This window comes from Schistocerca serialis, chromosome 3 (genome assembly GCF_023864345.2).
Source record: "Schistocerca serialis cubense isolate TAMUIC-IGC-003099 chromosome 3, iqSchSeri2.2, whole genome shotgun sequence".
Lineage (NCBI taxonomy): Eukaryota > Metazoa > Arthropoda > Insecta > Orthoptera > Acrididae > Schistocerca > Schistocerca serialis.
The window spans coordinates 478472441-478500261 of record NC_064640.1 but is presented as its reverse complement, the minus strand read 5'-3'; the positions used below and the strand labels follow the sequence as shown (position 1 = coordinate 478500261).

The window sequence follows — 27821 nt, the reverse complement described above, 5'->3', positions numbered from 1 at the left end:
ACACCTATTTTGAGTACTTCATGTCCACAGAATGTCCTTTTTGAGCATCTAATCCAAATTAAATTACTGAGGCTTTCATTTGCATTTTGTGTCTTTCCGTGAAGACGCTTCCTCAGTAAATCGGGGTTTGCAAGAAACCAGAATGTGGGCTTAATTGCATTCATAAGAGGTTCTGGTAATCAGTATTTATGTGACTACATCTCATTTCTGTTGTTGAACTTACACCAATCATCTCTCGAACACAGATCGCACATTTGTGTTTCGTCAGTGGATAGTTTGTGAAAAAAAAAATTGCCCACACAGCATGCCTCATTGCCTCTAAATTATGTGTGTCTTTCCTTATAGCTCTCCCATAAAATAACTGAAGTTAATTTGACCCTAAATAATAAAATGTGTGAGGTCATCTACATGAGAGCTAAACAGAATTCGTTAAACTTTGATTACATGATAAATCAGTCACACTTAAAGGCCATAAATTCAGCTAAGTACCTAGGAATTACAATTACAAACAACTTAATTTGGAAGAAACACATAGAAAATATTGTGGAAAAGGTTAACCAAACATTGCGTTTTAGTGGCAGGACACTTAGAAGATGAATCAGATCTACGAAAGAGACTGACTGCACTATGCTTGTTCACCCTTTTTTGGAGTACTGTTGTGTGGTCTGGAATCCTTGCCAAATAGGACTGCTGGAGAACATCAAGAAAGTACAAAGAAGGGCAGCATGTTTTGTATGATCACGAAATAGGACAGAGACTGTCACTAAAATGGTACAGGATTTGGGGTGGGCATCATTAAAACAGGCGTTTTTCATTGTGACTGAACCTTCTCACAAACTTTAAATCACCAATTTCCTCCTCTGAATTCACAAATATTTTGTTGATGCTGACCTACTTGGGGAGATATAATCATCATAATGAAATAAGTGAAATCAGAGCTCACACGGAAAGATATATATGCACCTAAATGTGATTTGCCGAGTATTCCTGTAGATGTAGATGTTGATGATTGATGAGCTTAAGAACTTTACCACTAATGCTGTAACTGGATAATGTTGAGACATTTTGCTCAAATATGGACATAATTTTGCATTCCTCCATGTTTAAACATGTGTTTCGGTAGATTAAGTTATATCTAAGACTTTTTGCATTTCCTTACCGTCATTAACTAATATTGCTTTGCTGGATATTTTTAATACAATGACACTTACTTATGGACAAATTTTAATGTGACCAGGTGTGGTTACTGCTGTTGTAATTGTCACATCATACCGCATGAAAGTGAATCCAGACAATATCGCAACACCTATAGCAGCAAGCCTTGGTGACATAACTTCACTATTTCTCTTATCTTGGATTGCAACCTGGCTTTATGATGTCACTGGTAAATGCAATTAAGTTATTTCTATCATCGTACTTACATTCTAAGGAAGTAATTTAACAACTTGTGCTGTAAAAATCAATTCAAAATATCACTTAATAATTGCATAGCATCTGTTAACTAATTTAGCACAACTTATTTTTTCAGATGAACTATCTTACATGCCAGTTATCATTATTGTACTTTTTGCATTTACTACTCCATTCTGGGTTTGCTTTGCAAATCAGAATAAGTACACAAGGTCTGTTCTTACTAGTGGTTGGAGTCCTGTCATTGCAGCAATGGGAATAAGCATGTGAGTACTAGGAGCTTTTTTGATATTTGGTAATATTGATAATCACTTTAAAAATTATGCAGAAAAAGGTACAGAATGGTGATGTAATGGGAAAACATAAAGTTCCTTCCTCAGTGATGCAGGATTCTTAAATTAATTACTTTTTAATGCCTTGGTAGAGATGATATCACATTACCCTAATTCCAATATGTGGTTAAAGTGTGTCATACGGATGACTGTGTCATTTACTGATGCTGTGTAGTGTCAAATTTACATTTTATAGATTAATACATAAAGAGAGAAAAGCAGAGCATAAAACCAGTGATGATATAAAGATTCAGTCATTTATTCATTCACTGTGTTTTATATATCCCATCCCAAAGAATCATCATGGTTGTAAAATGAGACAGATAACTCCCCTCAAAAAGTAGCTGATCCTGCTTAACTCACCATCCTCATTTCATGGACAGATCACATTTAACAACCACTTATAACCCCACTTTGCACTGTACTGCACATAGTTAGTATTTAGTCTCCTCAGTCCCATATTTTTAGCAGCTACACTGCGTTATAATTATTTACTAATCTCAGACACATGATATGTGCTGGTGTGTTTCAAGCATGATATTTGACCAAAATAAATAGTAGAGGCAGTCAGCAAGTGTACCAAGATCACATTTTACTCATGACATTGGCAATTCCTTGGGATTGGGGTAGCGATGAACTCATGGCTGGGCACAAGTGCTCATCACTCAGGTGACTCAAGGGCACTTGTAGTGAAAAGTTGATGAAGTCTGATAATGAATTATATACAATAAAAACTGCATGTATCATATGTACACTATTAAAGAATAAATTATTTTATCATCATAATATTTTCATCTTTGCATATTCTTACCCTCTTGTTTATAAACATCATAATACAAGAAAATAGACATACTTTTTGTTTGTTATCTTGTGCCTACAACCAAATGTTGACCTGGTATAATCATTCACAGTTGAAAAAGTTATTTCATGTCTGTTGAGTGAAAGTAACTATATTCTGTAAGAACTGATATACAAGAAACACTTCCCATCACTCTCTTCAGCCCTGAATGCAACCCACAGGACTATAAGTACCCTTTTCAGTCAGTATCTGAAATTAAAAACAGCATTAATAAACGTTTGTTTTCTCAAATTCGGTTCCTACCTCCTTCTCTTACCTCATTAAAATACTGTGGCAAAATTTTAGAAGCTAGGGAGAACAGTAAATGCAAGATGAATGTAAAGGGGACAATAATATTATAATGATTATTCCCATAATGGTCACAATCTCAAGATTAGTGGACAGTTCCTTTGGTAAATAAGTTATATTACTAAAATTTTTAAATGCAGTCAAAAGAACATGTTTCTGAATCTGTTTAATAATTCATTTTATGTTACAGTTCCCATTTTAACCTTTTCAAACTTTTTTAAATTGCAACTCTGATGATATGCCAAAACCTTTGTCTGTAATTGAGCTGTTCACTTTTTTTTTTCTTTTTAACTGAGATTAAGATAACTTAAATTCAATAAGATGAAGGTAATAGTTTTTCTAATTTTAGTATGTCACAGTTTATAAACTAAAAGAGATATGAAAATAAACTTGAGCACACTTATTTTGAACTGTTGTAAGAGTGAACAAGGAAAACTTCAGGAATATCTGATAATACTTACTAAGGTATTGTTGTGGCATGAAATGATGCACATTCCTAATCAAATAAAACAATTAGTGCCTTGAAATAAAACCAGGTAGAATTATTGTGGCTTATTTCAGATCTGTTCAGCAGAATATAATATGCCATCTGCTAATGTAGAATAACTTCCTTCATTGTCATAGCACTGTGACAAATGGCAGTTTAATGACAATGGGTCTAATGAGCACCATGGAAATTCACAGCACCAGATGCTAGTAGCCTGCTCATGCCTCACTGAACTCTGTAGCTGCAGTGTAAAACATAGCAGTAAGAAACTTATGGGCAATTTTGGAGGGTGAGATGACTCTCTGTAGTAAATAATTCAACAATGGCATGCTAGAGACATCAACAAAATATCAAGAGTGCATCTGGCATGGGACCATCCACTACAAAAACTTTATACTGAATGTAATAAATTTCATCCTGAGAAGCAATATTCCATGCAGACATCATGTTAGGTAGTGTAGCTAGGAGTTATACTGTTAATCTATATTACCTTGATCCATATAGAGAAAAACAGTTTCATTTCCAAGAAATGCAATTGTAAACATTAAACAAGGAACTGAATACCACACTGAACAAATATCTACTCAAAAAGTCAGTACATGTTGAAACATAAGAAAAAATGTGGCTGAAACAGTTTAATAATCTATGTTACTACTACTACATTTCAGCTGACAGAGGGCTGTATGTTTACTAGTTTCAATCTAGTTCAATTTTATTTTTGAATAGAAATAATAGATGATTTAATCTGAGTATCTGAATTAGTTTTCAGGAAATATCTCTCAATAGATAATCATTAAAGGGCTGAAAATAATGATTCATTTATGGGGTACGTTTACCATACCAAGAGATGAAAAATAAATGATGCAACACAACATTTTAAACATTCTGATGATGATTTTCTGTGTCCTCCTCTCATTTTGTTTGTTTACAAGAGAATTTTCTTGATGTCTCCTTGTTATTTGTGTACATTTTTAAATAACTTTTTGTAATATATCTATCAATGACAGAACTCATATTAATTCAACTTATAGCTCCACTTCTTGAAATCAAGCTATTGACCACTGTAATGTTAACAAAAATGTGAAAAAGACTGTAAAATTACAGGGATACATGGTGGCTGATTCATACTTACCTTCAGGAGATCAAGTTCTAAGTGCTTGCCAATAGAAACAAACAACGTAAACTCCAGGTAGAAGTATCAACAATGTATGAGGAAATAGATTGCTACTCACCATAAAGAAGACATGTTAAGTTGCAGACAGTCACAATTAAAAAGCTTACATAAAGCTTTCAGCCACAGCCTTCACCTGCAAGAGACAAACACACATCATTCATACTCACAAGCAAGCACACCTCATGCATTCAAGAGCACCAATTCCAGCAGCCCCAGCTGGAATGCAGTCTAGTCTGGGAGTTGGCAGTATTGTGTGCATGAGGCTCATTAGCTTGCCTGAGTGTATGAATGGTGTGTGTTTTTCTTTTGCTGATGAAGGCTGTGTCCAAAAGCTTCATACAAATGTCTTTTAATTGTGCCTGTCTGCAACTTAACATGTCTTCTTTATGGTATGTAGCAATCTGTTTTTCCTACACTGATGCCAATAGAAACATATTGGATTAGAAAAAAAATAGCTATTCCTAGGTTTCAGAAAATGAATGTTCCTGCCTTATAGAGGATATTAAGGCATTACTTTTGTTTACTTAGGTTTATGACAGTAGTGGGCTGCAGTGGTATGTTTAATTTAAGTTTTCATCTGTGGAGTTAAGGGAGACTTTTACAGCAAGCTTCAAGACCTCTGAGTCATGCTGTAGAGTGTGGTCAAAAACTGAGTACTAGGTGTCCCTCGAATGGCAGTTCTTCTGTATACATACATATGCTTTGTCAGTTTAGTGGTAGTAATTTTCTTATAAAAAGATGGAATATTAGGTAGTGGGTTGGGTGGATGCATATGGTAGGTTTTACAGTTGGAATGATTTCAGGGGTACAAATTGTTAGGATTTCTTCCTGTCCCATTGGCATATGGCATGAAGGAAATTATTGAACCCAAGAATTTCTATGAGTTGACCAATACGATTAGCCAAAAGCTTTGCGCAGTAATAACACCAGTTCCCATCAGCTCACTGCAGTTAAGCATTGTTGGGCTTGGCTAGCTCTTGTATGGGTCACCTCAGAGTCTGCTCAGTGCTGTTGGGAAGCGGGGTGCACTCAAGCCTTGTGAGGCCAATTGAGGAGATACTTGACTGAAAAGTAGCAATACCACTCAAGAAAACTGACAATAGATGGGAGAGCAGTGTGCTGACCATATGCCCCTCCGTATCTGCATCTGGTGATGCATAAGGGCTTAAGATGACATGGTGGCCAGTCAGTACCTTTGGGCCTTCAAGACCTGTTTCAATTAATACCATTACTTGCTTACTGATGATCTAATAATATGATAGCAATATTCTGCAGTTTTTGAAGTGGACAATTTTATATTCAGGTAAAGTTACTGACCTTTGCACCACTTTGAAATGATATCAAGCTCTGATAGTATATTTTTCAGATAGTCCGTCATCATATACAGCATGATCAGAATCAAAATTCCAGTTTCAAAATGCTGTAAAAATGAACTGCTGCTTAAAATACATCAAAATTGAATTGTATGTTATCAACGAAGTGAAAACATTATGGAAACAAAAAAATTAATTAAAATTTTACCATTAGATGACACTGTAAGTGGCATAATATGCAAAAAAGAAAACAAGGTACACAGCTATTCCTCAGTTTGTGTCTGAGATGCTCAGCACAAGTGTCTCAATGCAGAATCAAGTGCTGCTGATGAAGCTCTTTTACAAAAACAGCGACTGTGCAACATTACCTCTGCAGAAGTTCTGAACACTCAAGGGTACGGAAAAAAGCATTAGTCCAATGTCTGATAAGGTTCTAGAGAAAATGATTCATAAATTAAAAAAGACAAGTTCTTTTGAAGTGCAGCATGCCAGAGAGAGGAAAATGATCTGACTCCAGTAAAAGAGATGCCCACAGCATTAGTTGAGCAGTGGTGTGTAAACATGCAGTGCACAGGGTCATTGCCCAAAGCTTGACCATGCCTGTGAGTGTGGTGCATAAAATTCTATGAAGCATCCTGCATTGATATCCATACAAAATTACCCATGTTCAGGAGTTGCTTCATGCTGACCTGTCAGTGAGACAATGATTTGCTCTAGATTTCTAGCTCACAGGGAAGTGGGCAATGAATGGTCATGGGAACATTCTGTGGACAGATGAATCCCATTTCCATCTCCAACGACATGTCAATATACAGAACTGCAGAGTATCAGTGATGGAAAAGCCACTCGCACATCAACAAGTAAAACTATGTTCTGCAAAGGTAACTGTGTGGTTTAGTTTAACTGCATCATTCCTCCTCCCACCTCCCCCCTCTCCTCCCCAGTAGATGGGTCATGTGACTCCTGTTACATGTACCATTACTGGTAAACACTGTGAGAGTCTTTGGAGCACCAGTGTCATCCCAACTATTCAACTGCATGGATGTGTGGGGTAGGATCATTTTTATGCAAGATGGCACACCTCCGCACATTGCACAGGCAGTGAAGCAGTTGATGCAGAGCATTCTGGAAATGCTAGAATCATCAGCTGTCACTTCCCAACAGCTTGGCCATCCAGATCAACCGATCTTAATCTGCGTGACTTCTTGCTCTGGGATTATCAGAACATAATGTGTTTGGTGCTAAAATTACAAATGTATCTGAATTAAAGATGTGTATTGCCCAACACAATCTGAATGGGACCTTTAAGACATTCCTGCACATTGTGGAACATGCTGTTTCTTGATTTCACCTTGTGGCAGGAAATGGTGGACAGTATAATGAACACATCTTGTGCCAGTCTCATGACAGTTAAAAACTGATTTTATTGTTACTTTTCATGCAGTATTTGGCCATTAAACACTGATTTTTCCCATATCATATGGTATGACCTTGCTATGGTGGGTGGGCTTATCTCACTAACAGTGCCACAACTGGTGAATGCCAAACTTATGTGGCTATGCACATTGCACATTATGGTTGATTTAATGTGAAACTCACACTTTTGTCACACAATCAGAACACTTTTGTTGTAATTTTACCTATCTTTCTCCATCCATTATCAACACTTTGGAACACAGGGCCCCAAGTCTGATTACCAGACGGGTTGGTGATTTTCTCTGCCAGGGGACTGGAGACATGCTGATAACTGTGCAGTTAAGTGCCCCACAAACCAAATATCATATCATCATCACTTTTGCATACTTCCTCTGCTTTATTATATATCCATACTGACATTTCCAATATTGTCACATCATTAAGGACCAACCAGTCCAGCCACCTAGTTGATCCAGAGGCAGCATTTTCTGTAATATTGGGTGTGCATCACCAGATGAAGAATATTATGTTCCAGAATTCATAGGCAACTATTCTGAGGGTTGCAAGCAGACAATATGTCCAACTGACAGGAGCCAGTGTTGTGAGAACAACAATCAGTGACAGAGCATGCCCCTTCAGATTTGTTGTTTCACCATAAGGCAGCCATATTCTGCATTGATTTTGGGTGGCTAAGCAAAATCAAAATTAGTTATGTACACCCACTGACATGAACTGATGACACTTGAGACTGCCCAGTGGGAGTGAAGTAGCTTCCACATGGATATGCAGGCTGACTACTGGCAGACCAAAATTAGTAAGTATGACTGTGAAAAGAACACTTTCATAACACAATTCCACACTGCCACCTAAGAACAAAATGTGAGTGTATGGGATATTAGACTAGCTGTGTGATTGGACTGCAGAGTTCTTAGCAAATAGAATGCAGCATGTCATTGTTAATGGAGAAAAATCTTCAGATGTAAAAGTAACTTTGGCCATATCCCAAGGGAGTATTACAGGACTGTCAGAAGTTCTATTAGGATTTTTACAGATGATGCTGTTGTGTAGAGAGAATTTACTTATTTATTGAATTTTGTGTTTCCATAAAACACTCTGTGTGTGTGTATTAATAAGAACAGTCTCTACTGAGGCAGGCTCTTCAGCTCTATCTCTCCTTTCATATGTGTGGTAAATAAATGTTCTTTCGGTATGGAGTGTTAATGTTTGGTTGATGACATTGCTCCCATAACTAGTGCCAGCTTTTGGTTTCTACATGGAAGTATTGAATAGGATTGGGGAGAAGAGAAGTTTGTGGCACAACTTGACCAGAAGAAGGGATCGGCTGGTAGGACATGTTCTGAGGCATCAAGGGATCACCAATTTAGTATTGGAGGGCAGCGTGGAGGGTAAAAATCGTAGAGGGAGACCAAGAGATGAATACACAAAGCAGATTCAGGAGGATGTAGGTTGCAGTAGGTACTGGGAGATGAAAAAGCTTGCACAGGATAGAGTAGCATGGAGAGCTGCATCAAACCAGTCTCAGGACTGAAGATCACAACAACAACATGGCAATACCTTTTTTAACTTACTTGAGGTGAGTCCCTCAATCTGCCTACTGTTGTCTGAGAATATGTAAACAATATTGATTGTTATATAATGCTTTAGTTGCAGTACGAGTTTGTGTTACTCTTTCCTTTCTGTGAAGCTTAACACAATATAAGTGAAAACTTTATTCTGGTATTATGTGCACACACTAAGTTTCTAAGGTATTTGTGCCTAGTGCTGATATTGCTCTTTGAGGAAGTTTTGTCTTGTTACCTGTGTACAGTCACGCCTTGATAACAGCACCATTCAGCAGTATATTTGTGAAGTGTAGTTTATTTCTAGAACAGATTTGAACATAGTCTGACATTGTCATGTTGCTTCATTCACACATATTTCATATCATGATCAGGTATCCTGATTGCTTTAGATATCCAATTAAGGCCAATACAAACACTGCATTTGGATAATAATACCTATATTTTCACACATGGCTATGTGCTGTTATGCTTGATTCCAAAACCTTCCTGATGGAGCTATGGGTCTCAATGGAGCTCTAGTTAAAACAATTGTCTTTTGCAGGTAGTGGTCTTAACATATAATGTATTGAAGCATGTTTCTCAGTTCAAATTAAAGCTTCAATAAGAGAAATTTGCTTTTCTACCTTCGCAAACACTACAGCAGCTATGCTACGTAGGCCTACATTGTTGAATAAATACTTTCAGAAGGCTCTATCTGAGCCATTCTTTGGCATTTCTTTTATGTTGTGTCTATAATGAAACTTTCACTCTGTAGCAGGGTATACACTCAATGACACTTATAGGCAGATTAAAACTGTGCTAGACCATTAAAATACTTTGGAAAATTTATATGGAGTTTTTCAATGCAGGACAGATATACTCTCACACTGGAGCTTTGAATCAAGTTGTTAGGTGTGCTCAGATAGCTCTTTCGATAAGGATATGGCGAACTAAATTGTGCTTCAGTTATTCTAGTTCATGTGATTTTAATCTCTCAGGAGATTTCATTATGGGACAGTTCTACAAAAGATTGAAAAACTCACACTGGAAACAAACTGTACATGCTGGCAAAATGAATCTTCAGTATATTTCTTCTTCCAGAGGTGCTAGTCCAGTAAATTGTGCAAGGTATAATCTCATATTGTTGGAAGAGTATGACTGAAAAGCACTCAGACTGCTGTGCCAAGTTAAAGTTTGACACTTACTTGAGTGGCTAAATTGGTAAGAGTCTAGTATGCAGAGGATAATGACTAATCTTGAAATGTATGCAGTTTTATTAAAATGTACACTCTGATACAGATTAAAACTGTCATTTTGTTTCTGGTTATATTAGTAAGAATTTATTGTTTGTTGGAGATCTTGTAAAACCTAATGTTTCAAACATTGTGCGCAGCCTTAAATATGAAGTTGTTACAATAAACAACAACTACATATTTATAAAACATTTAGTCTCATCGTATCAGCAATATTCCAAAATGACAGCACAAATTATGTGAAAACATAGTACTTGATGTCAGATGATGTATTTGGCTCACATTGAATAGTGTCCTGACACATTTCAACATAGTGGCCAGAACTGCCTTCAAAGAAGAGGAAAGACCAAGAAGCTGGATGTGGGGCAACCCATTTCAAAGAAAATGGTTTAATTATGTTTCCCAACACCAAAATACTTTTTTCAGTTTGGGGTAAGAAACATATACTCTATTTCTGTATACTTACTGTATATAGCATATCAATGCTGAGACAATGCAAACTGTTTTTGTGGCCATTGCTAGATTCTGAAACTTTTTCAAACTGAATGTGGATGAAGTTCATTGAGGAAAAATAACACACTTTTCTTCAGTTAATAGTGAACACACTACATGGACAGACAATGGGACATCATAAACATTGTCAAATACCTTGGTATTCTGGTAAGTTAAAATATGTTATGTAGTATTCATGTTGACAGCACACTGAGTTGACTGAATAGTCTCATTTATATAAAGGCCACCAATGTTATGGCAAGAGCTAAAAATAGGTAACACTGTAAAAAGCTGTATACAGGTGTGCTTTGTGGCTACACAATGTGAGCTCATGCACTTTGATGACTGTTCTATCCACAAGTATCCATAGCACACTATTTCTGTTTGATGTGGATTATGTCTACGTCTGTTGTAGATGCACTTAAGAATGAGCCACACTCAAAATTAGTAGTGCTTCATAAAGTATAATTCTGAAATATGGCCTGGTAGAATGATATCATTCTTCAAATTAATTGAGGCATACTCAGAAGAAGTTCATAAATTCTTCCTAGCCTCTGACTCAAACTATATCAAAAATCTCTGTATTATATGGGCATGAGATTTATAAATGTAATCTGGATGGGGAAGTGCAGTCCATATGAAACAAATACTGAACAAAACTTGGGAATAAATACTGTATGTCAGAAAAAGTAACAGTATATGTATTATAACCTTAGATTAATTTTATCCATCCATATATAATGTTGGAATTGACAAGTTATCTATGCCAAAATCTTTTATTGTATGATACAGGTTATGTTGATAATAAAGATTTAATTGATTGATTTATTAATGGTTTAACACAGATTAAAATATATTAGAAGCTGAGTGATACATTAGGAGGTAGTGTTACATATGTCAAAAAGTGTAAATGGTTACAATATTGCACTTGACCTCTCAGTAACAAACAGTCATGAGCAAACAGGAAATGTCATGACGGATACAGAAAATAGTGGTCATAAGGTCATTGTAGTGTACTGAATACCAAAGCATCTAAATAAAAGATTAACATAAAATATATGTAGCAGATAAAAATTAATTTGGAACCTTTCTAAAAGGAAGCCTCCAGTCCTTCCACACTAATTACGTAAGCATCGACCAAATGCTGTTTAAATTCAGAGAAATAGTTTTGACAGTAGTTGAGAATTGTTACTAAGTAAATTAATAATAGATAGTCTGCCCCCGGTAGCTGAGTGGTCAGTGCGGCAGAATGTCAATCCTACGGTTCCAGGTTCGATTCCCGGCTGGGTCGGAGATTTTTGCCTCTCAGGGACTGGGTGTTGTGTTGTTCTAATCATCATCATTTCATCCCCATCAACGCGCAAGTCGCCAAAGTGGCATCAAATCGAAAGACTTGCACCCAGCGAATGGTCTACCTGAATGGAGGCCCTAGTCACATGACTTTTTTTAAAAAAAAATAAGAGATAGAAAGAACATAACCCCTGTGGTACACAAAATAGGTTGAAACGCAGTTGTAGAAACAAAGAAAAGCATCTGCTGGATTAAAAGAATGAAAAATCTTCAAGATTGGAAATTGTTTCCTGATGCTAAAAATATAGTCTAGACTTCAGTGTGAGAAGCTTTAATAGTTACCACAACAAAAAGCTATCTCAAAACTTGGCAGAAAATACAAAGAGACTTAAAACAGCAGCAAGACAAAATCAATCTACACTATGTGATGACAATTATAATGCTACCAATGAAGGCTTCACTAAAGTGGAGTTACTAAACATGGCTTTCTGAAATTCCTTCAGCAAAGATGATAAATATTCTATAATGTTAATCAAAATCAGCTGCCAGTACGAGTAATTTGGAGGTAGGTATCCTCAGTAAAGCAAAACAACTTTAGTCATTTAATAAATGCCTGGTCCCATTTATTTACAAATTAGGATCCATTTCAAGTATGCTGATAAAATAACTACATTTGTAGCAGTCATATACAACTACTTGCTAGATGAAAGATTGATTCCTGATAAGTGGAAAGTTGTGCAGGTGACACCAATACTAAAAATAAAAAAAATAAATAAATAAATAAAAAAAAAATAGAAGTAATCTACTGTATTAAAGACCCACACTATTTGTAATAAGATTTAGGAACATATATTTTGTTCTGACATTATGAAACACCTTGAAGGTAATGATCTATAGACACATCACCAGCATTGATTGAGAAAATATCATTCTTGTGAAACATGACTGATGCTTTACTAAGACAAAGTGATGAGTAATATCAACAGGAGATTGCAAGTTGATTCTATACTTCAAGATTTCCAGAAGGATTTTGGCAGTGCTCTTCACAAATGACTTCTACTTAAATTTCTGTCATATGGAATATCATCTCAGATATATAACTAGGATCTTTACCAGAGAGAATTTATGGAGGATGTAAAAGAAATTCAAAGGAGAACAGCTATTTTTTATTATTGCAAAATAATAGAGATAGTGTCAGGGGTACAATAAGTGAAATCTTTTCATGAAATTTTATTCAGCAACTATGTAATGAATGACAAAGCATTTTGCTGACTCCCAACTACATGACCATAATAATAAAACATTAGAAATCAGAGCTCACATGGAGAGATTTAGGTATACATTTTTCCTATGTGCTATTTGAGAGTGGAAAGAATGAGAAATAGCCTGAAAGTGGTTCTATGAACCTATTGGCTGTGAATTACAGAGTAATTATCTATATGTAGATGGAGATTGGTTTGACAACAAGCTGTAACAACTGCAGTCACATTTTGGGGTACAAAATTAAATGAAGCAAATAATTTTGGATGCCTCCATGACTCCCATGTATATCACCATGGGTAAGGATCTGAAAACAGATAACATATCTTTGTGCTGCACATCAAGAATGGCAACTGATAACAGCAAAGCCTGTGTAGAAATCATTTACAAACAGTGGCAGCATGAATGAAGGTTTGTGCTTTTTAGCAGGCATAGTTAATAAAGTGTGGGTGCCTTTCACTCAGTTCTAAAATGAAATGTCAACTGTACAATGAAACTATACTGACTCATTGCACCAAAGAAATTTCAGTTTACCATCAGTGCAGATAAAATTATAAAATTTTAGTGATATGTTTTTGGAAAGATGAGGCATTGTATTCTAGAGAGCATTACAACAATGGTTACAATCAACAACTTTTCCATGGATGATATCCTGTTCAACACTCTGAGCTCGCATAGTGATATTATTGAACTGAGGAGTTTTTGCCTAATAACTTTCAGTTGGTGACTCATGCAACCTAATTACCAAGTCTAATTTGTGATAGTGACTTTTAACTTTTTAGAATATTCAAGGTCATAGTAGTGGATGCCAACTGGTTGCTTTGTATCAGTTATTCCATAGCTCTCCAGCATACTACACTGGACTAGCAAAACTGCAGGGGGTTCTGTACAGCACAATATTCTTCTTTATAGTCAAAATAAATCAATAATTTCATTTAAAGATCATTATATATAATGAAAGTTATACACAATATGTAATGTAAATTTTCTGAACTTTTTCAGCATTGCAGTAAATCTTAGTTATGGAAAAAAATTGTCCAGTTATGTAGTTACCAGTGAGAAACATTTCTCACAGTACAATTAATCAACATTTTTATTTTTCAGTATTGGTGGTCTGTTCCTGGATGTTCTAATGTCAAAATACCCAACAATTGCTGTTTTCCAACCTGTTATCAATGGTGTAGGGGGCAACCTTGTGTCTGTCCTGTCAAGCAGGTTATCAACCTGCTTACACAGGAAACATCAGTTTGGCCATTTACCACCAGGGACAAGGATATGTATAAGTCCATTTGATGCATTTTGTTCCAAAGGTGAGTACTATTACATTTTGACCTGAAATACAAACAGGGGTGTGTAGTTTTCATTATTACTGTGTACTAGTTAGTAATAGTTGCTACATAGATTTAAGTACAAATTTAAAACAATTGAATTTCTCATGCTTCCTACTTTAGGCACATTATATGCATTCATTTTTACTCTATTCATGACTGAGTGTAAGGTTGAAGGTGCTGGAAAAGCAGATGATCAACACCACTGTTTCAGCTGTAAGAAATTGTAACCAAGTTACTTGAATACGAATTCCATATTAGCATGTAGACGACATGAAAAAACAGTAAACAGTCATTTATATTCATAATTCGCTTAGTGATTTCAATGTGATAAATATCTGCCATGTAAAACTCAGATTTGCTTAGTATGAAGCTATATATTCATTGAGAGAAAATTTGAATATGTATTGCACACAACACAGGAGAAAATTGTGTGAGGATAAAAAATGAACAAGTTACTTTTTTCATGAGAGAGATATACAGGAACAATTGATGTGTTAATAACTTAAACAGTTTACTGTAAGTAAACTTTATTTACTTCATAAATCTCACAAGTGTTATACTGAGACCTGAGTTTCTCCTGGCGTATACAACTTTCAAATAACTTCCGGGAATTCAGCCAGGTAATACTTTCAGCGACCGCCGATATTTCGGCGGGAGAACGTCCCGCCATTTTCAAGGCAAACTGCAATGGACAGGCGTACATTTGCATGTACGCCGCCTGTCCGTTGCAGTTTGCCTTGAAAATGGCGGGGTGTTCTCTCGCCGAAATATCGGCAGTCACTGAAAGTGTTACCTGGCTGAATTCCTGGAAGTTATTTGAAAGTTGTATATGCCAGGAGAAACTCAGGTCTCACATTGTTTACCTCTACAGGGAGGAAATGTATCGGTGTTTACGTAAGTTGGATAAACTTCGTAGCTGTCGAGTTAGATTGCAATGTGCTTTGTCGTTTTTATTGAGGTGTTGTGATGAAAATCATGTCCCAACATTTGCTAAGGTTGTGCACCATATTAATTCTCCTGCCGCCAATCGTATTAAGCAACGTACTGGCTTGGCTCTTGTTCGCGAAAGGATTCATTTTACTCGTCGACGTTTGGATTCTGTTTCCAAAGAATTATATCGTTTTCATTTAATGGTTGCATCTGAAGTGTCTGATTTCACTTGGGATTGGTTGGACGGTACCTCATGGATCCAAGCTGACTGGGAGTACAACTCCGTTAATGCCCGGCATTTGGCAAAGTTTGAACGTTTTCATCGCGCGGAGTCGGATGTTATATCTCGACGTTCTGTGATAAATCTCACAGAGAAATCTTTTGTCGACGCAACCTTATCTGTGCTAGGGAAGGGTTTAAATTTTGCACCCACTCCAAAGAATTTGCCGTTAGTTGATTTTATTAGTTCAATTGAACAGGCAGTTTGCAAACTACCTCCTGACGCTGCAGAGGAAGTTAGGAGGGAGGCATGCCGTGTTTTGACTAGGGCTCGTCCACCCAAGAGTAATGTAAGAGCAGCAGAGAGGGCTGCTTTACGCTCTCTCAAAGTTGATCTCAGTATTGTTATTTTACCTGCTGACAAGGGCAATGCCACCGTTGTTTTAAATAAACATGATTATGTACGAAAGATGCAACGTTTACTATCTGATTCAACGTATCGCAGAATCGATGCTGACCCCACAAAAAGTGTTGAGAGAAACACCAACAGCCTCCTGAAGAAAAGTGGTTTGTCGCAGGACACAATCAAGAGGCTTAACACCTATAGTGCGGTTCCCCCTAGGTTATATGGCCTTCCAAAGGTTCATAAGGAAGGGGTTCCTTTCCGTCCCATAGTGAGTAACATCAGCGCTGCGACATATCGTGTATCCAAGCATCTTGCTTCTCTGTTGAGTCCACAAGTAGGACGGTGTGAACATCATATCAGGAACTCAGCTGATTTTTTACGTCGTTTGGAGGGACTGAGGTTGAATGACTCTGATATTTTAGTGAGTTTCGATGTGGTCTCTCTCTTCACTCGTGTTCCTCTGTCTGATTCGTTGCGGTTAATTGAAGCCAGGTTTGGTGCTGATTTAACTAATCTCTTTAGGCATGTGTTGACATCCACTTACTTTTTATTTAATGACCAGTATTACAAGCAGACAGATGGAGTTGCGATGGGTAGTCTGTTGTCTCCTGTGATTGCAAATTTGTTTATGGAAGACTTCGAGGAACGTGCATTGGAGTCGGCACCTTTAAAACCCACCTGTTTCTTTAGATACATTGATGATACCTTCATTGTTTGGCCTCACGGTAGGGAGAATTTGAATGTCTTTCTAGAACATCTGAACTCGATCCACCCAAACATTCGTTTTACGATGGAGGTGGAAGAGGATGGTTGCCTTCCCTTTCTCGACGTGTTGGTTAGGAGGAAGGATGATGGATCATTGGGACATGCAGTCTACAGGAAACGTACTCACACCGACTTGTACTTACAAGCTAATAGTTGTCACCATTTGGCTCAGCGTGAAGGGGTACTTCGTACCTTGGTACACAGGGCACATGTCGTTTCTGACACTGAGACTTTGCCAGCTGAGCTGTCCCATCTTGAAGTTACATTTCGTCAAAATGGTTATAGTGATAGACAGATTGAACATGCATTGTGCTATCGACCAACTGTACATAGGCTGACTGATGATAATTCTGGGTCAACACCTAAGTCTACTACCTTTTTGCCTACGTAGGAAACACATCCAATAAGATCTGTCGTATTTTACGGAAATACGATGTGAAATGTGTTTTCCGACCTCCATCTAAAATTAGAGCACTTTTGAGTTCCGTTAAGGATGATCTTGGACTGCGTAAGGCGGGTGTATATCGGATTCCTTGTAGCTGCAGCATGGCATATATTGGTCAAACTATCAGGACCGTGGAGGACAGATGTACTGAGCATAAACGGCACACACGATTACAGCAGCCAAATAGATCTGCTATTGCCGAACATTGCTTGGATACTGGTCACCCCATGTTATATAATAACATCGAGATATTGGCATGCATGTCCAGCTATTGGACAGTGTCATTAGGGAGGCAGTTGAGATTAAATTAGCGAGCAACCTCGTTAACAGGGATGGAGGTTTCTGTTTAAACTCTGTTTGGAATCTGGCTCTCTCCCTTGTCAAAAAACAGAGGAACAGAATCAATGCTGCCTCACCTGCGAATTGATAGTCTCACTATCGATAGCTCTGACTTTGGTCATCTTTGGTGGCACTAGTGTTCAGTGTGTGTGTGTGTGTGTGTGTTATCTTTCCTGCTTGTGTCCGAGAGCCGAGGTATTAAATTTGCATGTACGCCACCTGTCCGTTGCAGTTTGCCTTGAAAATGGCGGGGTGTTCTCCCGCCGAAATATCGGCGGTCGCTGAAAGTGTTACCTGGCTGAATTCCCGGAAGTTATTTGGAAGTGTTATACTGTGTATCATGTTAGTGACAGAATTCTTGTTGTGAGGTTAAATCTGACAGAAATGTGGATAGAATATACCCACAACTCACAATTTGATAGAATGGTGCTATAATATTAATTTAGAAAAAATCATGGCTTTGTGATATATAATTATTTAAAAATCAAGAGAAAAGTATGTCAGCCAGAACTCAAGTTGTTCAGAGTTAACAGCTCTGATGTAATAATAAGATGTAGAGCCACACTGAAAAGAGAAGAGAAGCATCTGTGCAAATATCAGGTGCTTTGTAGGCAGGCTAGTACAGAGCAAGAAGAAAGGGCTGAAAGCTGAAAGGAACATATAGATAGTCAACGCAAGGAAAATGGATTTGAAAACAATATTGTGGCTGAGACAGGGAAAGTAACTGAGGATGAGATGGAGGATAGGCTACTACAAGAAGAATTTGACTGAGCACATGAATACGTAACCCGAAACAAAGAACCTGGAGGAGACAACATTATTTTAGAGTTATAGAGGTTTTTGAGAGATCCAGCAAAGAAAAAATTTTTGTCCCATGTATTCAAGTAATACGAGACAGGCAAAAGATCCTCAGACTTCAAAAATACTGTAATAATTCCTACTCAAATAAGGACAGGTGCTTACAGTGTCAATAATAGTAAATCATCAGTTTCATGAGTTATGGTTGCAAAATACTATCATTAATTATTTACAGAAGGCTGGTAGCACTGGTAGATGATAACCTCAGGTAAGATCAGATTGGGTTCCAGAAAAATTTAGAAATGAGCAAGGCAATACTGATCCTATGAATTTTCTTCTGAAATAGACAACATACACACACACATTCATGCAAAAACAGCCCACACATGTGTGTTTATTAGTCTTTGTTTTTGTTGTACCTGTCTGCATCCCAACATCAACACTATATGGTGAGTGTTAATCTAGTGTCATTATTTGAGCCTGGACCTTCGATTGTTGGAATATGTGTTTATAGCTTTTCTAGATATAGAGAAATTCATTGTCAATGTTGACAAAAATACACTCTTTGTATTTCTGAAGATAGCAGCAATAAAATACAGGGAGTGAAAGGTTATCTAAAACATGTACAGAAACCAGACTCCAGTTATAAGACTCAAAGGATATCAAATGGAAGCAGTAGTGGAGAAATGAGTGAGACAGGATTGTAGTCTATCTCCAGTGACTGCACATTAAACAAATGCTGAAGGAAACTAAGTATAAACTTTGAAAGGGAATTAAAGTTAAGGGAAAAGAAATTAAAAATTTTAGATTTGACAATTACACTTTAATTCTGTCAGAGATGCAAAGGACTTGGAAGAGCAATTGAACAAAATGGTTAGTGTCTTGAAGAGAGGTCATATGATTAACATCAACAAAATAAAAACATTGGTAATGGAATGTAGTTGAATTAAATCAAGTAATGCTGGGGGAATTAGATTATGATATTAGGCACTGAATACATTAGCTGACTTTTTTGTGTTTTGACAGCAAAATAAATGATAATGGACAAAGTAGAGAGGATATAAAATGAAGACCAGTAATAGCAAGATAAGAATTTATGAACAAGATAAATTTGTTAACTACAAATAATAATGTAAATATTAGAAAGTTTTATCTGAAGAATCTGGTGGGCTGTCTTGTATCGAATAGAAATTAGGATGATAAGGAATTCAGATAAGAAGAGATACCAACTTTTGAAATCTGGTACTACATGATAATGCTGAAGGTTAAATAGGTATTTTGTATTATTAATGTGAAGGTACTGAACTGAAATGGAGAGAAAAGAAATTTATGGCTCAATTTAAATAAAAGAAAGTATCAGTTGATGTGATACATTCTGTTGCATCAAGCCATAGCAAATTTGTGAATGGAGAGATTTCTGGGGGGAAGAACTGTGAGTAGGCAGGCTCAGATGAATGTTGGTTGTTATGCAGAAATGAAGAGGCTATCACAGGAAAGTCCACTGTCAAGAGCTGCCTCAAAGCAGTCCTTAGACTGATGACCACAGCAACATCAATGAACTGATAAGAGTTTACTGAAAATCCAGGTTTAACATAATCACCTATTGATGTAGCTTTTGTAAGATTTATGGATGAAACTTCCATTGCCATTAATATATGTTTTATAGACAGTTCATTGTCATTGCACCTTGGGGGAAAATTCGTTACAAGGGGTACAGAATGTGCAAGATACTGCACACCAGAATATGATAAAATATAGAGATTTGTGGATAGCAGCAGCCCACAGTTGCAAATTCATAGGATTATGACATAGTAGTACTTTAATTTGGAGGAGGTTATCACATAATTCCTGAAATCCTTGAACAAATCATTATTTTCAATGTGAATGTTGTCAGATACAATTGTTATAAAAATGGTAAAGCTAGTATTCTTTGCTTACTTCCATTCCATATTGTTATACAGTTTCATATTCTGAGTTGATGCTTCATCAAGGTATATTTTATTGGGCAAAAAGAATAAGCATTTTTTGTGGTGTGAACTGAAGGATGTTCGGCAGAAGCCTGTCCAATGCACTAGAAATGCTGTGAAGGCAAGTTCTAACATATTAGAAATGACTCATAGATAAGACTATTGAGAGGAGACGAAACTATTGCTTTTAAGATTTATTGTCTGTGATTGTTAAAGCAATTGCAGGTCAGAATTTTGTGTACAGATTTATGAAAAAGAGAAATTTCAAGAGGAGATTTTTCACTGCATAATTTCGTATGATTTTTGTAAAGGTCTAACTTGAAAATAAGGTTCAAATCCCTTCATTAACGTTTTGGTTATCAGCCATTATCAGAAAAATCATTTCACAACTGCTTTGCAAAAATTTATCATTGTTGAGCTACAGTCAGTGATGAATTCAGTGAAGCTCCACCAAAATTAATTGCTGTTCCAAAAAACATTGATGGTGTGCATAACAAGATTGAAGACGATTAATATATGACTTACTGTGAGGTAGCAACAGCTTTACACAAAACAGTGACTGTAGTAGATTTGGCTTTCCATGAAAATTTAGCTAGGAAAAAAAATCTCTCACCAATGGATTCTACATAATTTCTCCAAAGCTCAAAAACAGTCTCATTTCAGTATGTGAAAGAAAATGCTCAAAATATCTTAGCAAGGAAATTCAAAATCAGTAGACAGCATCATAACAGGATAAAAATTTCATAATTTTTGTGTGCAGCAATAAGCTGTTCCATCATAAAGTGAAACGAGCATGAGTTGTTTGTTGATGAAGCACTTCCATGGAAATGACCATTATTTCTATGATTACACTGATTTATCACAACAGTTGCTGTAGAGGAATGAAGAACAGTTAATGCCAAATGGAATACAATAATTTGCTTTCCACAAGTCATCAACACAATTTGGAAAAATAACATAACATTATATTATTCTTCATCATACCAATGCCAGCTGCTGCACAGGCCTTCAAACACTTTGTTATCCATGGAGAAAAACATCAAATTAATGGTTCATTGCCTGTATGCACCTGATTTATTAACCAAGGACTTCTCTTGTTCTCTTACGAAAAAAATTTGGAGATGTATTTTCATCATCTTAAAAACCATGATTTTTAGGTAACAACATCAATGTAACAATTTTTTCTGGGATTGATTCAAACACAAGCAAAGGTGTATGAATCTTGAAGTTGAATATTTTGAGAAATAATACAACAATTTTTATCAAGGAAATGTATCTCTTTGTTTTTGTAGAGATTAAAAAGTTGATTTCACTTATGAACTGAGGAAGGAATGTTGCCATATTTACAAATCTTTTTGTTTTCTGTTTTTTAGACACATTGTATGCCCTCAACATTCTTCTCTCCATAGATCAGTGGAACAAACAGTGCATACACAAAAAACACACACACACACGCAGGATAGGGAGAGGTAATAACAGGACAAAAGAGAGTTAAGAAATTCTGTGTGAGTGTATAATACAAAGGTGTGTGCAAAAGGAGTGGTTGGCACCTACATTGGAAGTTACTGAGGTGTGTAGAGGCTACTACACCACATGTTAAACTGCTATTAAACGTGATAGAAGTTTGAGACTCTGCTGAGAGAGATATTTAAGGAGACAAAGATTAATAGTGAAGTAGAAAAATATTATTGAATGAGTTAAGTATTGAATCCACTAAACATCACCAGTACCTCCAATATGCCAGACACTCCATTTCCACATGGTCCAGTCACCCATTTACATCACATCCATTGAAGAAGCAGTCCCTCACCCACCACTCTGAATATTTTGCTAAGATCTTCAAAGACCATTGCTCCCCTCCCGGACTTGCCCAGATACATATCCACAGTGGCCTACACCTAAGTACATCCATAACCACTTACACATATGGTGGCCAGCATATAGTGTGAGATTACACAGTGGTTAAGACACTGGTCTCACATCCAGATTTAATTCACCATCTGGGCACCCAAATTTAGAATTACGGCTGTTTTCCTAAATTTCATAAGATAAATGTCAGGAGTTATCTTTGAAGAGGTCTTTGGACTTACCTTTATCTGAGCTACTGGTCTAGTCTAATGACATTATCAATGACGTATTAAGCCCTAATCTTCATACCTTTCCTGCCCAGATGCAAAGGGGTGTCCCATTTGTCACACAATACCATTCACAATTGGAACAACGGAACCATTGTTCTTCACTAACTCTTACCATGTTTTGAAATTGAGCATCTCTTTGCCACTTCCCATACATCTGCCCATTACCAACCCTGTGACTTGCATTTCCTGTATCACTGTAGAAAGAGTAACATACAGGATCAGACAGATCATCTATCCATTTCACTGCCAACATGTTTGCAGTTTGTGGTCTGGTGATTAGCATTGCTGCCTTTGAAAAGTGGTGTCATAGGTTGTGATTAGCATTGCTACCTTTAGAAAGTGGTGTCATAGGTTCAGTTCCCAGGCAGGTCATAGGTGTCAAAAAGAAAGGCCCACTTGAGGCAGCCAAATGACACCAGTCTAGATCTCCTGGCCAATAACACTACATGACCATTTCATTTCATTTCACTGCAACTATGGATCAATATTCTATGTGAGTACAACCATGTACCAACTATTGACTTGGATGAATGGACACCATTAAACTGAGGTCAATAGTAAGTGGATTGCCCAATTGTAAAACATTCTGCTCTGTATAATGTAGTTGAACCTACGCCACCTTGTATCTCTCCTCCAACCCCAAGAAAAAAATATACTTCTTTAATCGTTTTTGTAGCTCCCATGGAATCAATCTCCAACAGCCATTGTTCTTTGTGTGCCTTTACTTCCTCACTCACATTCGCAACAAAGTACATCCTCTTCTCCTCTTCCACCATGTCAGCTTTGCACCTCTGTACTACACACTAGTTCCCCTGTATAAGCTTTACTTTTCTCTTGCTCTTACTCTGGATGCTCCACACTCCCCCTGTTTTTCATAGTATGTCTCCTAAGCAGCCACCTACCTTGCCTCCCAGCAAAGTTGCTAGTAGTCTTCCTCTCCTTCTGAAGTCCTTTTGTTGATTGTTAGAAGCTTTGTGGAATTTTTGAAATAGTTTTACATGACACCAGCAAAACAGATTTTCATTCTCTTCTTATTCATTTTCTTCATCTATATGGATGAGCATCAGCTTTTATATATTATGCTTCATACAACAGATCAGCTTCATCAAAAAGACAAGGCTGAATCTCAATTGTACAGATAAGTGACATTAGCACTTTGTCTGTTGCCAGTAACTGTTCACTATAAGTGAGTGTATATTATGGTAGCTCAGCATAGACTTTATGTATACTGACTGATTAACTTTGTAACTTCACTCATGGACTGAGTATATGAACATTGCTTGATTATTGCTAAAAAGAGACTCATTATTTTTACATATGTAACTCTACTCTATTATAGCTGAGTGCAGACTACCTAACAGCAATTGAGCTATTTTAGCCTGGTCCAGACCGTCATTTTTTCCCTATTTCTTTATTGTTAAATTCATCCCCCTGCTTCCACCTTCCTCCATACAGACAAATGTGATGAGTGAGATGGCAGAGGCCTTATTGCTGTTTTTCAGTCAAATGTTAAAAAATATGCATAGATTGTATAACAGTTTAAATAGTGAAGTGACAGGTTTAAAATACAATAAAATGATTGCTTTCTATAAACCTCTACATGCGGTGATGGTGGCACATTCAACAAGTTCCATGAAATCAACTGCCAATAAATTATGTGTAGGTAGAATTGGAGGAAAGATGGAGAGGCAATGGGACAATACAGATAAATGGTTGGCTATGTGCTATGTGTGATGATGAGGCTGCCTTGGAAAGTGGGATGTATAAATGAAGACAGGAGCAGAAAGAGGTGTGGGTGGGTCAGGAAGATGAGTGAGGTATTGGACCACTAATCTAAGGAGATAACACAATGACTAATGCTGCAACTGATGGGGCATGGAAGGTGTAGATGTGGAAAGAGAGTATGATGTTTCGGCAAACAGTTTGGTTACAAGTGACAAATTTGCAGGCTTTATACAATCTGCGATGATGTACAAGTAATTTAAGTAGAGGGGGAGATTTTATTCACTGGTAGAGAATAATGTTTAAAGTAAATGTAATCCCCTGGTACCACCTGTTAATAGTTTTAGTAATTGTAGTCTATTATTGGCCTTTTGTTGAGCGGCATAGGTCGAGTGTAATTTTAGTTGCAGTCAAGGGTTAGTTCAAAATATTTTAGTGTGTTAGTAAGATGGATAGAATGGGTATGAATGGTCATGTGGAAGTCACAGAGATGGAAGTGTTTGGATGTACCAGGTGTTGAAGTACGAAACCAGAATTTCCCTATTGATAGATGGTGCTAGCCATCAGTGTAAGGCTCATGTTGAGTTTTGAACTTACGAAGTATGATTTGTGAACAGCATTGGTTTTCTGTTATGATTTGAAGAAAACTGCTGCAGAATCGCATCTGATGCTTGTCAAAGCTTTCAGCAAACATGCTCTTGGGCTCAAAAAATTCAAAAGTGGTGATTTTGATGTGAGCAATGATGAGCATGGGAAACCATCGAAAAAGTTCAAAGACAACAAATTGCAGGCCTTATTGGATGAATATGATACTCAGACTCAGCAGTAACTTATGGAACAATTGAATGTGATGCAGAAAGCCAGTTCTCTTCAGTTAAAAGCTATGGGAAAGGTGCAGAAAGTGGGCTAATGGGTTCTGCATGAACTGAATGAAAAACAGCAAGCAGATCGAAAGGCCACTTGTGAAATGCTGCTCGTCAGATACAAATGAAAGTTATTTTTCCATCGAATAGTGACACTTGATGAAAAATGGATATATTTTGAGAATCCTAAGCTTCATAAATCATGCCTGAATCCAGGCAAACCATCAACACCCACTACAAGACCAAATCGCTTTGGAAAGAAGACAATGCTCTGTGTTTGGTGGGATCAGAAGGGTGTCATTTATTGAGAGTTACTAAAACATGGTGAAACCATTAACACTGATTGCTACCAACCACAAATGATCAATTTAAATTGAGCATAACATGAAGAAGACCACAATATGGAAAAAGGCAAGACAAAGTCATATTGCTCCATGATAACACCTGATCACACACAGCAAAATGGGTCAGGAAAACGATCAAGGCATTCAGTTGGGAAATACTAGGGTATCCAGCTTATTCTCCAGATTTGGATTCGTCCAATTATCCATGATTTGCATCACTGGAACATGCTCTCACTGAACAATGCTTCAATTCATATGAAAATGTATGAAAATGGCTTGCTAACTGGTTTGCTTCAAAAGAAGAACTGTTTTTTTGGCATGGCATTCATAACCAGCCAGAGAGGTGGGAGAAATGTATAAATAGCAATGGAGATTATTTTGAATAAAATATTGTTTATCAATTTCAAACAACAGACTTTATTGCAACCAAATTCCAGTTTCCTACTTCTATGCCTGATATGCCTTTTGATTATTGTAGTAATTTTCACTCAATTGATTTTGAGGTATCAGAGGTAATACCTGGAGGTAAGGAGATCTAGGAAGGACCCTTGAGCCACTTGTAGGTTTGGATGGAGAGCAAGGAAGGTATTGTGATCAGCATGACAGAGTAGATGGATGGGGGAAGTTGGCTAGTGCATATCAACTCTGTAAAGGCAATGGATGAGAAGGGATATGACTCATCTTTTGGGCACTCCTGTACATGGATTGGGTATTTTGATGATAATAAAAGGGGGCCAGTGTGTCAGAAATGAAGCCGAATACCATATCCAATCAAAGGCTTATTCAAGGTCTAGGGAGACAAAAATGGCAGTATTGAGTATTTTGGATGGAAGTCACACTAAGTTTTAGAGAGTGGTAGGTATGCTTGTAAGTGCTTGTGGATGTGCTGGGTTGGGATGGATTCAGGTATGTTGCTAAAGATGGAGCTAAGGCTAATTGGTTGATAAGATGAGGTTTCACTAGCACATTTATTAAATTTGAGGAACAAGATTATCTTGGAGACCATCTTGAGCTTCGTATAGAATCCAGTGTATAGGATGACACTGCACGGTGTTGCTGCTTACTGTAGCAAGGAGAAAAGACTTTCCTTAAGTTGGCAGTAGGTAATGGAGTTATGCCAGGTACTGCATTGCATTTTTGGAGAGGATTGTTTTACTGTTTTGTGCTGCAATCAGTGTTTTTGATTTGGTTTGTGGTATTTTGTTAAAGTATTGAAAGTTGAGAGTGAGGAGTTGTGTGGTTGTATATGTACACCAGTGGACAGGCCATGGAGTGGTTGAAGTTTGGATCTCTAGGAACAGTGAGGATATGATGAAGTATGAGCTAAAGAGCTTAGCTTTACTAGAAGTTGTCTGGTAATGGGCATTTGTTGTGGGGGATAGGATAATGTGGTGAATGATCTGAACTAGTGAGGGGGTGGATTGCTTTCCAATACTTTGTTGAGTTTACAAGTAGTATGGTATTGAGTTTTGTACATGTCTGTTCCCAGTTCTTGAATTTCTTTGCCTGAAGGGGTTTTTGGATGTACACCAAACAGCAAAAAATTATGACCACTGCCCACCATGATGTTGGATGCTGCCTGGTGGCATTGCAGTCATGTGACATGGTAACAAAAGTATCCAAGCAGAGCAGACACAGACGGGGGACACCCTAGCATCGATATGGGCTGCAAATGGGGAAATCTGTTGAGATAAATGGCTTTGACAAAAGGTAGATTATTATTACGCAGAGTCTGTGCACTAGTATCTTGAAAATGGTTATGCTGGTTGAATGTTCACATGCTAATGTCATGAGTTCTACGGAAAGAGGTAAAAGGACAGTGAAACTACCACTATGCACTACATGGTTGGATATCCATGGCTCCACACAGAACGTGGGGTTTTGAGACTTTTCTGCTATGTAAAGTAGTATAGATGATGATCTGTGGCATCTCTGCTGTAAGAGCACAATGCTGGTGCACATACAGGTGTTTCAGAGCACACCGTTCATCGCACATTGTTGAACATTGAGCTCCACAGCAGACCACCCCTATATGTTTACATGTTGATCCAACCACATCATCAATTATGATTGCAGTGTGAATGAGACCACTGGGCTTCAACCATCAATTAATGGAAATGTTTTGACACTTCTGGTGAATTACATTATTGCTTCACTAGGTCTATGGTCATCTCCACAAACACTGCCATCGAGGTGAATGACAGCTCGAAATGTGCAGTACGCCACGGATGCAGGCTGGTGGGAACAGTGTTATGCTATGGAGGACATTCTCCTGCACTTGCATGGGGGCTGTGTTAATAATTAAAGACATGGTGACAGCTGCGAACCATCTGTATCTCTTGATGCTTGATGTCTTCCCCGAAGGTGATGTCACCTTTCAGCAGCATTACTGTCTGTGACTTGGAGACAGAACATGGT

At 37.3% G+C, this 27821-nt stretch overlaps 1 protein-coding gene across 1 annotated transcript in view; it reads left to right on the top strand.

Moving 5' to 3' along the window:
* LOC126470938 (solute carrier family 41 member 1-like) overlaps positions 1-27821 on the top strand; it is a 345317-nt gene that overhangs the window by 303818 nt on the left and 13678 nt on the right. Inside the window, exons 6-8 of the mRNA XM_050098989.1 lie at positions 1238-1384; positions 1529-1676; positions 14241-14446. Of these exons, the coding sequence (XP_049954946.1) occupies positions 1238-1384; positions 1529-1676; positions 14241-14446 (501 nt within the window). The remainder of the gene's footprint in view (positions 1-1237; positions 1385-1528; positions 1677-14240; positions 14447-27821) is intronic.